Source organism: Oryzias latipes, chromosome 4, assembly GCF_053564925.1.
Source record: "Oryzias latipes strain Hd-rR chromosome 4, Olatipes_Hd-rR_3.1".
Taxonomy (NCBI): Eukaryota; Metazoa; Chordata; class Actinopteri; order Beloniformes; family Adrianichthyidae; genus Oryzias; species Oryzias latipes.
In genome coordinates this window covers 12,465,045-12,481,765 of record NC_136240.1, presented here as the reverse complement: position 1 = coordinate 12,481,765, position 16,721 = coordinate 12,465,045, and the positions used below count along the sequence as shown (strand labels likewise).

At 40.9% G+C, this 16,721-nt stretch overlaps 1 protein-coding gene across 3 annotated transcripts in view; it reads right to left on the bottom strand.

Moving 5' to 3' along the window:
- Window positions 1–3,668: 3,668 nt before the first annotated feature.
- negr1 (neuronal growth regulator 1) overlaps window positions 3,669–16,721 on the bottom strand; it is a 165,119-nt gene continuing 152,066 nt past the window's right edge. For 2 of the 3 annotated variants that reach the window (XM_023954182.2, XM_023954181.2), the window contains one exon: window positions 3,669–6,366. In XM_023954182.2, coding sequence (XP_023809950.1) covers window positions 6,266–6,366 — 101 coding nt within the window. In that variant the 3' untranslated portion in view covers window positions 3,669–6,265. Of the gene's footprint in view, window positions 6,367–7,380; window positions 10,888–16,721 lie in introns of those variants that run through there. The other variant, XM_078945847.1, reaches the window with a different exon arrangement.

Genomic DNA, 16,721 nt, shown 5'->3' with positions numbered 1-16,721 from the left:
GCAGCAGGATCAGCTCGTCATGTTTCTCTCAAACTGGCATCCACCGTCACACAACGCTGGTCCACAAATTAAGTCTGCCTGTTTTTAGATAATTTTTGTTGTTGTTGTTTTTGGCATCAAGTAGAGCATGGCAGCTGTAGAAGAGCTTGCATAAGCAAGCTTTAAAGTTGGAGATATAGCTCAAAAGTTTTGTAATTAGTCTGTGCAAAGATTTGTTGGGATTCAAGGAACAAAAACACATTTAACTCATCCATAAAATACTTTAAAGGCTCATTCTGAACAGGCTGAGATGACACGGCTGCAGTACAGAAGGCTTCAACAGAACAGGGCAATTCTGAACCGCAGGGGTGAATGGAAGGGCTTCGAAATGGGAAGTTAAAAAATTCAGGGGGAGGGAATGTGAGGCCATAAGAATACGCACAAGCATGAATATTTAAAATCCTCTTATCTTAAATTTAAAAGTGGGGAGATTTCTGTCTCTCCTGTCAGGCAGGTGAGGCGGCGCTAGCTGAGGGTGGGTGGCATGACCTCGTTTTGTATTTTACATCAACGTTTCCTTTTTATCTCGACTTTTCTGAGGAATGCCACACCAGGAGAGGCTTAAGTCAAGAGGCAGTCGAGGAAAAATTGGAGAAGTGTCTGGTCCTGGGTAGGTGTATTGTGCGGCGGAAGATGCAGTGAAATCAGGAGGATTTACGCGAGGATTCATGTCAGGCATCTATGCTGAGTGCATTTCAAAGTGTTGTGAGACAAGTGGTCTTTTGTCACAAAAAGGATTTAAGGTCAAAAGTCCAACCACTAGAATCACTTATAATGAAATTATTCTATATTTTTCACAGTTAAAAGAAATATGTCGAAAGACCCACTCCAAAGAAAATGTTGTTTTTGGTGCTTTTAACACGTTCTTATAGAATTTTTCTAAAAATTGAGGACATGTATAAGGAAAATTAAGCTTAAAATTGCATTTTTGATTATTTCTTTATTCAAATTGTTGTGACTCAGAAGCAGACGAACAAATTCTTTTGATAAAAGAGCTTCTTTATTATGTAGAAAATACACGGACCTTAAGCTCCCTGAAACGCTCCATACGGATGCATCCACTTGCAGACAAATAGATGCATGTAAGTCTTGGTTTTCCTTGTCTGAGCAGGAATCTGGATCAAAACTGTATGGCTGGATAGCTCCAATACTGCTGGCCATGTTTTGTTGTCCTAATAATGTTAGGTTGGTGGTGTGAGGGGTTGTGGGAGAGCGCATAAAACAGAGAGCTTTCAGTAACGGGAGGGTAAAAGGGGGCGGGGCTGCTCCATTCCAACCCTCCCACTCGCAACTCAAAGGCAAATTTTAAATAACCTTCTGCCGCTTTGCAGAAACCATGGCCTAGAAAATGACACTGGTTTTTGGATTTGGCTAAAAACGGCATAATCATAATTAAAAGACCACTGGGAACACTTTGAAAATAGAGCAAAGATGACTGAAATGGGATTTTTCAGTGCCACACACATTTAGATGATGTTTTACATGTTTTAGAGTATTTTATATGAAAAACATTTTTTTAACTCTTAGAAATATTCCACGATAAATTACAGCTTTTTGAATATTTCTCAAATCGTGTGCCCACATTAAACACACGGATGAGTTCCTGCATAAAGGTTGAGGCTGTTTGAATATTGTTTTTCTTTTCTTTCTTTTTTACAAAAACATTGAAATAAGCTTAAGAAAGAAGCTGGAAGTTTCCTAAAATATCAACAGCAAAAAAAATCCTAAGTCGTCATGTCTATTTGCTCTCCTGTGTATCAAGTGGATGCTAAATGTCTGACCTTTTTACAGACAGTACTTTGGTGTGGGACTCGTCGCCCCGGCAACCGAGCCGTTGGAGAAGAAACTTGTTGGTCTCTGTCATAGTGACATGTCATTTTAACACATTACGTGCCTTTACCGCATGATGCGTGTTTCCAAAGGTCAGGCTAATTTCACACGTGTCACCAGGATGAGGCTGAAAAACTAATTTTGTGAGGAACCCTCAAATGGAGTTGAGATGGTTCTCCATGTTCCCACAGTTTGTGATTAAAAAAGTTTTTAAAGCACATTTACTACAGAGGGTCAAAAAATCTATTTTTGAGACGGAACAAAAACCTGAAAAGAACATCTTTCAGTTATTTCCCCAAGAAAGCCAAATACTGGACTTCTCAGGTGAAGACGCACGGCAGTGGAGCCTTTCTAGTTATCACACAAAAGATTTAACCCTTAAGTGTACAATTAGTAAAAACCCTTCTGAGATGGCAGAAACAATCCAAGCGAGATGTCCCTATGATCAGCCCCTGACCTTCGTCACCTCTTCACTACCTCCAGCTGAGGTGGAGAAACCCAAATTTGATTTTTCTTTATTTTTTATATTAATTCTGGAAGGCACTGTTTTCCTTCGTCACCTGGAAGAGTTTCATTTTTCTGGATTAGATGATCAAAAACCTCAGTCTGGCATGTATGTCAAGGCGATGTCACACAGCCACTGCGTACATTTTGCGCGTATTGCACTGATGAAAATTGATCACACATGAATATATGTGCAAAAAGTGAGAAAAGTGGTGTTCTTCACATGAAATTTTTCACAGATGAATCACAGATGAATCACAAACTAACCACGTGAAAAACATGGAAGTAGTAAGGGTTAATGGCCGATGAAGTATGCATTATCACTTTTTAACGCATGCCGTGGAAGCCTGAACTGTCCTGGACGGTCGTCAGCGAAGTGCGTTAAAAAGTGAAAATGCACATACTTCGAAGGCTATTAACCCGCTCATACCATGGTCACTTACAAAAGAAATAAATAGTAACTAGTTTTTAGTCCTTATTTCTTGTATTTTTTTTCCCAACTTGGATCACTTTTCTCACAAAAAGTGCAATGTGTGGCACCACGTAAAAAAATAGTCCGCGTCGCGCCGCACCACCGCTGCAGTCAAGACTCTGCGATATAAAGCGATTATATATATGCGATTATATATATGCTGATCTTTCCGATGGGTTGAATAAAGCATCATTTCAGAGAGAAAGTTCACCTCTTACTGCTTGTTTTTGTCCAAATGATGAAGCAAAAGGTTGTTTTAAAGAAGCGGGCGCAGTGATACAGAGCATTTAAGGTAGGTGACTGGAACTTCTTTTTTCACCACGCGGTTATCCTGTGGTATATCACTTTTTAACGCACACCCAGCAGCCAATCAGAATCGAGTATTCACCCGGACCATGGTATAAGTACAAATAACCCACGCAAAGAACACGTAAATCAACGTAGAACATGAACCGTGTGTGGTTATTGCACTGTTTATGTGCAATTCCTTAGTTATTTGTGCGTCAATTACGTAATTATAACGCGATAAGTGCGCAGTACACTCGTGAATTACGTCTTTCATGCACATATCACGAAAGACTGAAACTCCTTACATGGTAAATGAGCCAAATGTATGTAGTGGCTGTGTGACATGGTCTTAAGAGGTAATCCACACCCAAAACTGATGGAAAAATATACATATAAAAAAAACAAACTTGAGGGTTTTGGTCTAGTGGGGAACAATTACCTGCAGAAATGTCCAGAGGAGGATGTTGTCTCATTAGTATGGCTCTTACAGTAATAATGACAAACCCCTTTGTGTGCTCATTAACTCAGATGTGAGTTTAAATTGTAACATGAAGAATTTTATTGCAAATAATATGGTTTGATAAAAAGGACTTGTTAATACCATATTCAAAAGAATCAATACCCAGTACATTTCATATGGAATAATAGCATGGCCTCAAGGGTTTAGACAAGCAACCAGCAAAACTCCAAACTATTACCAGTATGCCACAATAGTTATAATGATTTGAAACCAAAGAGCATTTGTTTCAGTTCATCAGCAAATGGAAAGAAATCACATACAAACACAGCCTGGTGATCTGTAGAAGGTATGTATTTTTCAGACCAGGTTCATGAACCAAAACCTTTGGAAAAACAAAAGGAAATGCTTCCATTCAATAAAAAGCCTGAAGATCTGTTAAATGTCCACCTTAAAAACACAGGTTAACTTTGACATGCAGTACAACCATACTCTCTGCACATCATCGAACACGCAAGTGTGTGAAAACTAGGACTACACACTGGCTCTACAGATCAAAAGGTACCTATTTTCTCCAAATATACACACATTGATTATGCTCTATAATACTGTTTATACTGGTTCACACCCCCTCTGGTCCAGAAAAGTAGGTCATCTGATTGCACACCTTGTTCCTTCGGCGTACCTTAATCAACAACAGTTATGGAATCTAAAAGAACCCAACAACATTATAAACTATGCCATACTGTGCCTTTTTCAAATACACTTTTACATATTTCAAATGCATTGTTTTTCATAAAGGAGGAGAATAAATAAACCCATTTGCAATATATCTTAACATTTAAACAAGATCATCTGGTGCAGTATTTTTTATAATTTTGTAAAACAAGCCCAGAAGAAAAGAAAGGTTCAAAAACAAACAACCACAAGTCGAATGACAGTGTTTGTGCTTTAAGTCTTTCAGCTGTGTTAGCTATTGTTCGACAGATCTGCAGACACAAGTTCATGTGGGGAAAATCCTTCATAAACTTGAGCATTGAGCCCCTTCCTCGTGGGGTAAATGAGAACACAGTCTTAACCCAAACACAACCGGCGGACATGTTAACCGGCACCACAGATACTGATGATCTGACATGTTTAAAAGTACCTGCAGGAGCCTTCAGCTTGTTGATATAATGCCTCATTCCAAAGACAAGTCAGCTTATGGTTTATGAACATTCACTTATCAGTGTGTCGGACGGATGAGCTGCTTCAGAGAGAGAGAGTCGCTTTGATTGAAGGGAAATCCATATTTATGGTACTATTAAGGCATTACAGTGCAGTACCTCTGTTTCAACCGCAGTTCGAGGATACTGGAGGATGAATGACAGATTCATGTGGAGACTACAAAACTCTTGCAGTAACGCAGATTTCCAGGCCTTCATCTGGTTGCCGTGTTACAGTACTTTCTGTCGCTTATGTCATGATTTCCTTTGCTCCGTTAGAAGCTGACTTTGAAGGTTTAACTCATGTTTGTGGAGATGAGCTTTCTCCCGGTGTGTCGGTGAATACTAAAGGAACTCAGGAGACTATTTGTTGTAAAAAGGAGTTTAAACAGAGTTAGCTAAACAAGTTTTTCTGCCTAAAGTTGTAGCTAAAGATCCCGTTTTGCACCTGCAGGGTCTTAATTTAAACTAAGCCAAATTTGGAGACAAAACCATCCAATATAAGCCAAATTTAAACTTAGGCTTCACTTGTTTTTAAAAATAAAACTTGTAGTGACATTGACTTTCTGTCCTCAGAAAGGAGCATGGGTGATGATGTACTGTGGTCTTTTTTAGGAGAAAATGTAAACGCAAGAGATCAACGCTCTTCCTGTACAAAGTAATGGTTTCTGTTTGTGTCCTTCGGATGAGAAAAAACTGGTCCCACTTTCCAACAAAGGCCTACACTATATAAAATATAAAGTTACAATACAGTTTCTTTTGCTACTTTGATGGCTGCTTGATCAAAGCTGTTCGGCAGGTTGAATAAATGAAGGACCCATTTCAGAATACAACAAAGCACACCTTCAACACTGTTCATCCACCTACTGAGTAGTCATGACAACACAGGTCCTGAAAATGCCCTGCCTATTTTTTAGTTTTATCTTTTTTTTTTATTCTTTTTTTTCTTTTATACATATTTTAAGCACACCCCTTAATCAAAGTGTATATTGTTAGGAATCTAAATGTCTTTCTTTCTTCAACATCCCATAATGCATACAGTACAACATTGTCATGATAATTTGGGAGAATTGGCACAATTGTTGTTGTTTTTTTTAAGCCATGTACAAAAATGAATGGGATTTTCTCACGATTGGCCGGACGGGGAAAAGATGCATGAAAGTAACTCGTTTGAAGCCTCGGAGCCTTTCGATATGATCGGAAACGGTAAGCAGTGATTCACGAGGCGGTCAGTCAACCAGAAGGGAAGGAAATGACAAAGGAAATAAAACCAATTAAAAAAATAAAATAACACATCGTAGTATTTACATGACATTGATTTCAGAAAGAAAAAAAAAATCCCACACAAAGTGAAGCTGATTATTTTTCCCACTTCCGCTTTCCGACAAACTGTACCAGATCCAGCCATCAGCAATGTCAAAAAGGATTCATAAATGCTGTTGACAGTCATTGTGTCTGGGTTGGCCTCTGCTAGTACACGCTGATGAGGGAGGAGAAGGCCAGGATCAGGTACCGGCAGGCCTGTGGGATGTGCGCACTTCCTGTGCTCCCATAGGGTGCAGTGTTGGGCGCTGTGGGCAGCAGACAAGAAAAGCTCTGATTAGTGGTGATTGCACTTTCATTGGGCGCCACTCACCATCTCCAAAACGCACAGTCAGCTTGGTGGGACGCCTGCAAAATGAGTCTGTGACAAAGTGTTTCTGTTACACACAACAGCAGAAACTTTGCAGAGTTTGATGTCATCTAATAAAGGTAGATTGTTAAGAGTTTGTTTTATTAACAATGTTGGAAAAGAAAAGTTTTTCCTTAAAGCCCTTCATTTCGGAATTTGTTTCTAATTATATAAAACATATATAATAATGCACAGTGTTTTCTCTTTTTAAGATGATGCTAAATTAAAAGAAGATCTGGAAAAGATAACAAGATTGAACCAAATGAAATATATTAACTCTTAGTAGAAGCTCCCTGTTTGAACTTTTATTTCTACTTTAAAATGTGATCCATTCATTTATTACTAAACAGTTTTTGCTCGATATCCATTTTTTAGTACAACCATAGCTTCTAATTTTTGATATATAAGTTTCATTATAAACACAATCATTCCACAATGAACCTGTTCAAAAAACTCAATTCTGTGGTAAATTGTTTTTTTTACCTCCAAAACAAAAAATAATAGATTAAACAGTTTTTAAATTATATTAAAAAACATAAAACATGTAGAGACAAAATAAAAATGTGTAAATCATAAAAGAAAGCAAATACAAAACAATGTAAAAAAAAGTAAAAAATAAAACAGGCAAAAGCTTCACAAAACTGTATAGAATCTATTCTAAGGGAGGTTCCAATCATGTGTCATAACTATTGTTATGCTTGTTTTATGCCAAAACTCTCAAAGCCTTTGTGTTAAATTTCGAATCAAATTTTCACTAATGGTGGGGTCATTTCTAAAGCCATAATAAACAACTGTGATTGGGCACATACAACAGTGAGTGAAGGGACAACGAAGGGTTAAAAAGCAATGGAATAAAACAGCCAAGAAGGCAGATGGTTCCAATTTGCTAATTACTTTCAATATGCGTTAACTATTTTTACGAAGCATAAAACAAATCTGTCCTTGACATTTAAAAGTCAGTTAAATGCAAAAAAGCAACAAACAACAGTTGGAAAAAGACACCAAACGAGATTTGCGTCAATGTCCAGACGCCACCAGAGGTTCCGGCAGAGCGTTTGGAAGCGCCAAGCGCAGCGCTCTAGCAACAGTGCTTTTTGGGCGGTGTGGTAGAAATTCTGAGCAATGTTTCCATAATTCAAACGATCAGAACTTTGGTGAAGAATTTGCATGGTGTCAGTTAATCAGGATCCCGCTTTGGCCTGTGACGGGTTGATGACATAAACAGCAAGTGGAGCCCAAAACCATCATGGAGGAGAATCCGATCCCTGATCCATGATCTGGAGAAAATAATAAAAAGGTCCTCAAATTTGATCTGTATTTTGTGGGACAGCAAGTCAAGTTTATGAACGCATTTTGGACTGCGCATCACAACAGAGGTGATGTATGGGGCCAAATCAGGATCAGCGTGAAATGAATGGAAATTGAAAATTGCAAATATGATGGTTTGGTTTTTCATTCGCTTTAATCTGATTTTGATTTGAACCCATAGCGGTGGACCCAAATCTACCACACACATCGCATTTGGTGTGTAGGTAGTATTAGAACACAGTCTTTTGTTAAAAACATGAAGCTTCTGTCTTATCTTTTCATGTTCTACACACTCACACAAAAACAGAAACCACACATTGCTTAGGTCTTTTCCTCTTTGTTGGGTAATTCATTGGCACTGGAGTTTCTTTGCAACATTTTCTTACTGTTATTGTTTTTAACAACTTTTCTAAAGGAAGGCTTAAGGCGGAGGGATGAAGAAGAGCAAAAAAGAAGAAGAGCTTGAGCTATTGTGTTGCTGTAATAACGTGTCCTTGGGCGAAATACGCAATAGCACGTTGCTCCTGGTGCTTTCATCTGTGTGATTGTGCTTATGATAGAAGAAATAAAAGAAGGTCCAGTACAGACTGAAGAAAAACTGTACAGAGTAAGAGAGTGCTTCTTAAATGCGTTGGGGTTTTAGACCAGGAAGGAGCTATTTCAGCTTTCTGCCTCTTCCCATTTTCTATTTCTCTCTTTCCTTTTTATCAGCTGGCCAAAAGAAAAAAAGCTATCAGTGGTGAGGAAGATAACTCCAGGCTACACATGCTATTTTTTTCAACACATATTTGAAGGAGGAATCTTGTTTTTAATGTTTTCTTGATGGTCAGACAGCCACAATAACGTGATAATGTCTCAGCGACTGCTGCGTCAGAGGAGGAGAGCAGCCTTTCACACTCTGCCTCCCCGTCAGAGATGAAATCTTTTCTCCTGTAGCTCAATAAAAACTGGCCTGGCAGGTTACAAAGCAGACACTCTATCAGGGCGCACATATAGCCCCGTGTACGGGTCACATGCATGCCTGCACACGAGGCGGCGCAAACAGACTCTGGTCCGCCAGGGGAAATCATGCGGCGCACAGCCCATATCAGCAAGGTGCCTCTATTTACACGGTCATGTAATTAGTTCACAATGTACAGTAGCTCCTCTGATGTACCCGTGCTGCACACACAGCAAAATGACCACACAAACACGGAGTGGGCAGACGGCTACGCACCAGAATTAGTGGTAGCTTTTAGTTTGTTTACAGAAAAAATAAAGGAGCTTCAGAAAAGTCACACCTTTAGTTAAAGTGTTAAGAGTGAAATTCACCACCAGGTAGATGGAGACGGGACAGGTGTTGTGACTAATGTGCTGGTGTAGATTTTAATGACGCAGTTGGACGCATGGAACCAACTGCACCGCCGTCCTCTTCCTTGTTGTTTCTGCCTTTTCATCTTCTCCTTCCACCTCTCCGCTTCCCTCCACTCTCCTTCTGTCCAGAGTACAGGATAATGACACAGTTTTCCTGGGCTGCCAGAGCCAGCAGAGAAACGGTAACCATAGCAACAGCTCCTGTCCTGCTCAACCGCTCCACTGTTGCCTGAGCTTGAGTGCGCCTCATTGTGCCAGCACAGAGGATGCTCACAAACGGACGGATGTCGCTGTTTACATTCTTCGGCTCCTCTTTGGGATTAGTGCTGTACAGTCGGTGGCTCGGTAAAGGCTGCGGTGATCGCGCTCACGCCGCGCTCACGCCGCGCTCACAGCTGATTGTTCACGCTGTTGTTCCACACAAAGAAACGACTAGTTAGTGCTGCCTGACCTGGAGAGCAACAATAAAGCCCTTGATGCTTTGGGAAAAGAAGCGATAAGTGAGGATGGAGTCAGCTCGCAGCGCTTGAGCTGATCCTTGTTTAATGTCTCCCCGTGTAAGCGGGAAAACAGGGGCTTCTGCTGTTTTGACTGTGTGGGCTGTAACTTTCTGTTTTAATTAACTCTCCAACCAAGAAGCGGCTGCAGCGCCGTCACTCTTGTGATTAACGCAAAGGGAATTAAGACAGGTACGAAGGAGAGACAGGTACACAGACAAGACGGCATCAAAGCAGAGAAAGGAGGCTGAAGAAGAAATGAAAGGCTGAGAGACTTCAGCTGAAAGTGGACCTGGAAGAGTTGAGAGGAGGGCTGGGAGGGGGGCTCTGCTGGAGTTTTTACTCTTTCGAGGATCCAATTTAATTGCAACGTACGTCAGCGACAAGCTTCCATGACAAACTGCAGTCCTGACAATATATCACAGAGAAGCAACTGTGCCAAAACGCACAAAGACATTCAGCACTGCAAAGAGAGAGGAGATAAACGGGGATGTTTACAGCCGAATTCAAAACCAGAAACCTCCCCAGCAGTGACCAGACTCCTAGCAAAATGAAATAAAAAGAAAACCGCCTGGTTTTCTCTGATGCTGGACCGGAGCCACTGGCTTTAAATAGCGCTTTCTCTGATGAAAGACTCCCTCGTTTTCTCATCGCTGTTTCCATCTTTTCACTCCTTCAAATCCCCAGGAACGCCACCTCCTCCTGAATCAAAAGCGGCGGCGCTGATCCTCGGCCGCTGTTGACAAACTGAGGAAATATAAGTGAAATGTGCATCTGTGACACAGAAGGTGTCAAGCTGGACTGTCATGGAGCAACATATAATTGTTTCTCATGAAATGATTTGTGCAGATTTCTGTTCCTCCTTGTTTCTCCTTAAGCCTCTCAGACAGTGATTTACCAACACAATCTGCATTTAAATAAACCTAAAAATCAACAAATAATACTCTAATTTCCTTTTTTCCAGGAAGCATTATTGTCATTTAGGGGCAAAAATCGAAATCTACTTCCTTTTTTTAAGATTGGATAATTTATAGGTGTTTATTTTTTGAAGCATTTGCACTTTTATTTGAGTAAAATCATGTCCTGCCTGCAGAAGGGCGTTTAAACCGCTGCACAGTCAAGGAAGTTAATGAATTAGTTGTGTGGAAGCTGATCCGTGGCTTTGCTTTGCTGCGGCCTGTCACTAACGGCATCCAGGCGGCAGGCAGCCAGGCCTGATTCCAGTCCCCTATGGAGCCGGCTTCAGAGAGGGTTCCTGTGAGCTGTGGGAGGAGGAGGAGGAGTTCAGTGTCCTTGACCATCAATCAGTGGCCTCTGGTCCTCCACTCACTGCTCCCCAGAGAGAGCCCACATGAGACACTCTAGAGCCAGGACTGATCCTGTACACACCATGCTGTAAATCGAGCTAAATCCCTCTACAAGAAAAGGTTCACAGAAGCTGCCAGCACCGTCTGCAACAGTGAAGCAAACGTTAAAAGCACTTTTCCAAGCGGCCCACAGGTTTGGTGAGTACTGTGAAGGGAGCATTCATTATCACGGTATTTGAAGACCCACTCCAATGAAAATTGGTGTTTTTAACATACTCTTGTGGAATTTTTCTGATAATGGAGGACATTTATTGATAAAATGAGAGACTTTCTTTATTAAAATCATTACGGATCAGGAGCAGACAAAAAAATGCCGTTGGAAAAAGTTTGCAGCAGTGACGTAGGAGTTACAACGGCAAGCTAAAAGCTCCTGCTTCGCTCCATCCTAATACATCCACTTTCAGACAAATACATCCTTGGTTTTCCTCGTCTGAGCTGACATCTGGCTCAAAACTGTACAGCTGGATAGCTCTATATAGCTCACCATTTCTGTTGCACAGGTGATGCTAAGTTGGGAATGTGAGGGGCTGTAAGCCAGAGAGCGTGTCAATAGAGGGATGATGGGAAATGGAGGCAGGCTTACAGTTGCACCCACAACTCAGAGGTTCATTTCTGATGAACTACTGCCGCTCTGCATGCACTATGTCCAAGAAAACGACACAGGTTCTTTGATTGGGGCTACTTAAAAGACCACTGGGAACGCTTTGAGAATAGATCAAAAAATGATCAGAGAGGGACTTTAAGCACAAAAGTGCTGTTTAAAACTAGGGATGCAACAATTCACGTTCCCCACAATTTGGTTTAAACCTCAATTTTTGCTGTGGTTGTATATATGAATTGTGTATAACAAAACAGCAAAACAATCAGAAAAAAGCCTTTTTTATTATTTTTATTAGGTAAGGAACAATGGAGGGAAGCCTTTCAATTGGCTCATAATGTAATGTGATATAACAATAAATAACAAATATATCTAGTGTTTCAGTGCAAACACGTGGAGTGGGAATGCAACAATTCACCCTCCCCACAATTCGGTTCAGTGGTGTAACGTTCGGTTTTAAACTGAGAATTGAGGCTTCCTTAAGTGAAACACACTCACCCCCATCAACATTTATCTGGCCGTCTCTTGCCTGTAGCGCGCTGCCATATTGAGCTGGAGCACAATTGACTTGCCGACCTACAGGCTCATTCATCCATTTCCCGTTTCCATTCCTTCTGTCCTTGTACAAGCAAAGTGTTCATCACCATCAGATACGGTGTTCAAACTCATCACCTGTCTGCCGCTACCATCCTCACGCAGCGCCGCTCCGCAGAGCTCTCCTTTACCGGCACCTTCGAGCTCATTAGCCCCACCAATCATTTGCATTAGTGCTAGTAAATGAATAGCCTCCATTAATAAGATGGCCTTCAGAGATCATTTACTCTGCTCCACCTCCCAGTGCTGCCATATTTTCCCTCCCATTTCAACACGCCCTGCTACCTGCCGGATATCCACACAGGGCGGGACGCATCCAACAGCTCCTCTCAGCATCAGTGTCTGAGCGGGGAGTCAGTGAGCATGAGACAGGTCACCAGACAGCTCCCCGTGTGAGCTGGGGGGCTCCTGACTGAAGGCAGGCTTCGGCCTTCAGCTTGACTTAATCAGCCCGCGTGTGGGGTATCTGGACACTTAAGAGAGCCCTCTGCACGGTTAGAGCAGGAAGGAATCCCAGCTGAAAGGACATTTCCGGCATTCCACCTGCAATTACTGTTCCCCTTTCTTGTATTGATCGCTTTCTCCGCTGCACACTGCACTTTCTCTTCCCTTCTGCTCTTTTCCTTTTTTATCTGAAATGCAGCCAGGTGTTCAAGAAAATCCTAAATGCACGGAGACCTCAACCCCAGTTTATTACTCCTATCAATCAAAGGACACGCTTAAAGCAAGAAATCAATGAACTTGAAAATGATGTGCTTCGCATGCATGCCTGATGGGTAAAACTCAATTTTTAAAGTGCTTTCTTGTGAAATTTTCCGTCAAAGCTAGAGGGTAAATTCATATCAGCTTGTTTGAGGATAAACAAAAGAATCCAGTGCTGAGTGGATTGAGAGCATTTTTAATAGCAGCATTTACAAAAAGCGTAATTACGCTGCGACTTCGGCTGCTCCCTCTAAATCTCTTTTATGTTAGCGGCTTAATAAAATGCACGGGGAGACAAACAAATGGCGTCAGCATGTTGTAAGTTCATCCAGCCGCTCGCTTTCGCACTGTCTCTGTAATAATCTCCCCTTCATATTCGGGTCCCTCGCACTCACTCTCTAATAATTCCCCATGGTCCCGTTTTTCCTAACTCTTTTAATGCTTATCAGAGGTTTATTTCTGTGCGAGTCCTGCTCCAGGCCCCAAGGATTTTTGCTGAGTCAAGCACTCCCTCGCTCTCATACCTCCCTCAGACGACAGCGACAATCTGGCAAAGTTATGAGGCATGTTTTGGAGGAGACTTTCATCTCCAGAAGCTGCTGCTGCATCAGTGAAGCCTGATAACATCTGAGAGGCAACCTTCTCTCTTAAAGACAGCTCTGTTGCCCCCATTTCTTTCACTTTCTGCCACCTCCTACAGCAACCCCCCCCACAGTCATGCAAGTGGGATTACAATAAGACAAGAGCCCTCCACTGTTTTCCATTAGACTGCTGATCCCACAGCAGGGCGGAATTGCAGAGGGTAAAAGTGCATTTTCTTTTTGATGGATATGTGATAACAATATCACCGCAGACTGTATTTTTTAATCACATTTCACCTGGGGCAAGTCAAAGCCGATGAGAATTTGCTCATGCAGAGCGTGTCTGCACAAACACACCGGCTGCAGCCAGAGTTTGCTCAGACGTATGCAGAGCAATCCATGGTTTTTGTTCATATTTACACACACCGAGCTGCCGATCGATTCCTCCCAGATCAATGCAACGGTTTACAGATATCATTGGACCAATGAAGAACGAATCAATCGGCAAGTGATTAGCAGGTGAAGTGGATCACTGGAAGCGAGGCGGCGCACTTGACTTTAGGCAGAGGGGGACGAGAGACACAATTCAGGGAAAGCTCCTGCCATATGCTTACATTAATTATTGCTAACAGAAAATGCACGCCCAGAAGCTGTTGGAGTGCCACACTTGAACTATTCCTTTAATTTAGAAAAACGCAACCTTAGGCAGTGAACGCAACGCCGGCTTTCTCCGCCTCGCACTTCAAATAAAAGCTAGATTGCGTGTAAATGGTTGCATCGGATATACGGTTTATTTTTTTTAGAGGTTCTAAAAAAAATTAAGTACACATATAACTTGGTCTTTGAGTGAAAACTACTTTTGTAATTCACAGCACAAAGTACTGGTTAAGTAGTTTAGTGATTTAACATAAGTTCTCACAAATCTAGCGCACAAAAAATAAAATGAAGTAACAAAAGTAATGCAACAAAGTTAAAAAAATATATTTCAAACTAACTTCATTTTATTTAGTAATGATAGTAAAAAAAAAAGAATCAATTTCACAATAAAACTAGCAAACTAACAGTAGAGCTGGTGATTAATTCTGATAGCCTCCATCTGTCGTCCTGGAAACGAGATGCACCAAAATGGCTGGAAACTAAGCCACTGATGTCAGCAGCAGTTAATCTGGTGACTGTATTTAAGGCACAAATAAAGAGGGGATTTGACATCTCTGACATCCCAGTGCCATTACTGTAGTCGGGCAGAATGAAACATGGCTTTAACAGATAATTACGACATGCAGCCTGTGCTACAGGTTCAGAAATGTGTTCTCTGTTATTAACGCTCTGTTACCTCTGTCTGTGAATGAGAAACAACTGGAACCATTTAAGCTCTCTACAATAACCTCACTGTTTTTACTCAGAATCATTCACAGTGGGCAAAATTGGTGCAAAAAAGATATTTTGAAAAAATAGTAAGTAGTTTAAAGCCCCACTCCAATCATCTTATGTGAAAGCGTTCCTAGTGGTCTTTTAACTATGATTATGTTGTTTTTAGCCAAAATAGAAATCGTTTTTCTAGGACATAGTTTCTGCAGCAGTACAACTTTGCCTCTGAGTTGTGGGGGGAATTGTGAGCATGGAGTAAGCCAGAGGTGGGCACTGAGGGCCGCATTCCTGCACGTTTTCCAGCATACCCTGCTCTGGCATGTTCTAATTGGCTGGACACACCTGAACCAGGTAATCAGCCATGAGTAGGGCAAGACTATCTGGAAATCATGCAGACACACCGGCCCTCGAGGCCTGGAATTGCCCACCCCTGGAGTAAGCCCTTCCCCATTTCCCATCATCTATTTGGTTACACTTTTTCTCGCTAGCTTACCAACTTAGCTTAGCTAACCTAACATTAGAGATGCATCAAAAATGGCGAGAAATCTGGCCGTGCAGTTTTGAGCCAGATGCCAGCTCAGACGAGGAAAATGAAGACGTCCATGGATCTATTTACTGCAAGTGGATGCATCAGAATGGAGCAGGGAGCTCACGGCCCGCCGATTTTCACTGCTACAAGATTTTACAAACAGCTTTTTTGTCAACTTAGGATTCACAACGATATTAAGCCAAATTTTCTTTTTATACGTCCTCCATGATCCGAAAAATGCCACAAGAACATCTTAAAAACACCCAAAAAACAATTTTCATTAGAGTGGGTCTTTAAATAAACTGCACTAAAACTGCAGGTGTTTGTGAAAGTGCAGCTTGAATGGAGGCCTGCACTTTATACTAAAACGTTGTGTTTCTAAACAGCAAATGAAACTTCCTCTCAGAAAATTTCCAGTGAAAATGACTCATGTCCACAGAGCTCTTTGATGCCTCTTGGTTGAAAAGCAACAGTTGCACTATAACAGTGAAAAGACAAGTTGGATAAAGTGAATATATATATATATATATAAGTGTCTCTTGTCAGAGTAAAAAAACTTTCTCTGTAAACTTTTAGCAGTGCAACTATTGATTACTGAATCTCAGCCAATGCAGAAATCAGTATTTAGACATGAATTTAAAGTAAAATATCCATATGACCTTTAAACCTAAAGCACATTTCATCCAGAATGTCAGTGCAGACACTAAAACATGCTTGAAGTGCCTCTAGAAACAATACATTGTTGATACTTTACACTTAGGCAGTGGTTACTTTAACCTTTATTTTCATTTTTCAGATAAAAACATTTTTAAAAAGAATATTCTGCCTTTAAAAGAACAAGATGTTCAACGAAAACATGAATTGCTTTGAGTCAAATAGTAAAACATCTGTAATGAATGTTAGCATTAACTCCTCAGTGAGAAATGCATCATGGGGGATGGTCTTGTTTGATGACTGGCTTTATTCTGTTTTAAGCATTAGAGTGATGAAAAGGAGCTGTTAAAACTCAGCAGAAGCTGCAACATTAAAGCAAATTGTTTCTAACAATGCTGTAACATTGGAAACTTATCTCTGTGTCGCCTGCCAACAGTTTTGTTGATTTCATTTGGAAAATATCAGGTAAGGTTTTAATCTCCGCATTTCAGATCTGTTTACTTTTAGGTTTCTCCAATCAATATTTGACAAAAAAAAAGGAAACACAAAGTTCCAATTATCCCTAAGAAATCTTTACCATTTATCTACCCGTCCACATCCATCATCTACCCAAATCTACTTATGTCTATTATAAGCAGGTTTCTTCTCCCTCTGATGCAACACTATCAATATGTTGTCTCAAAATAAGTAATGGTGATACGTC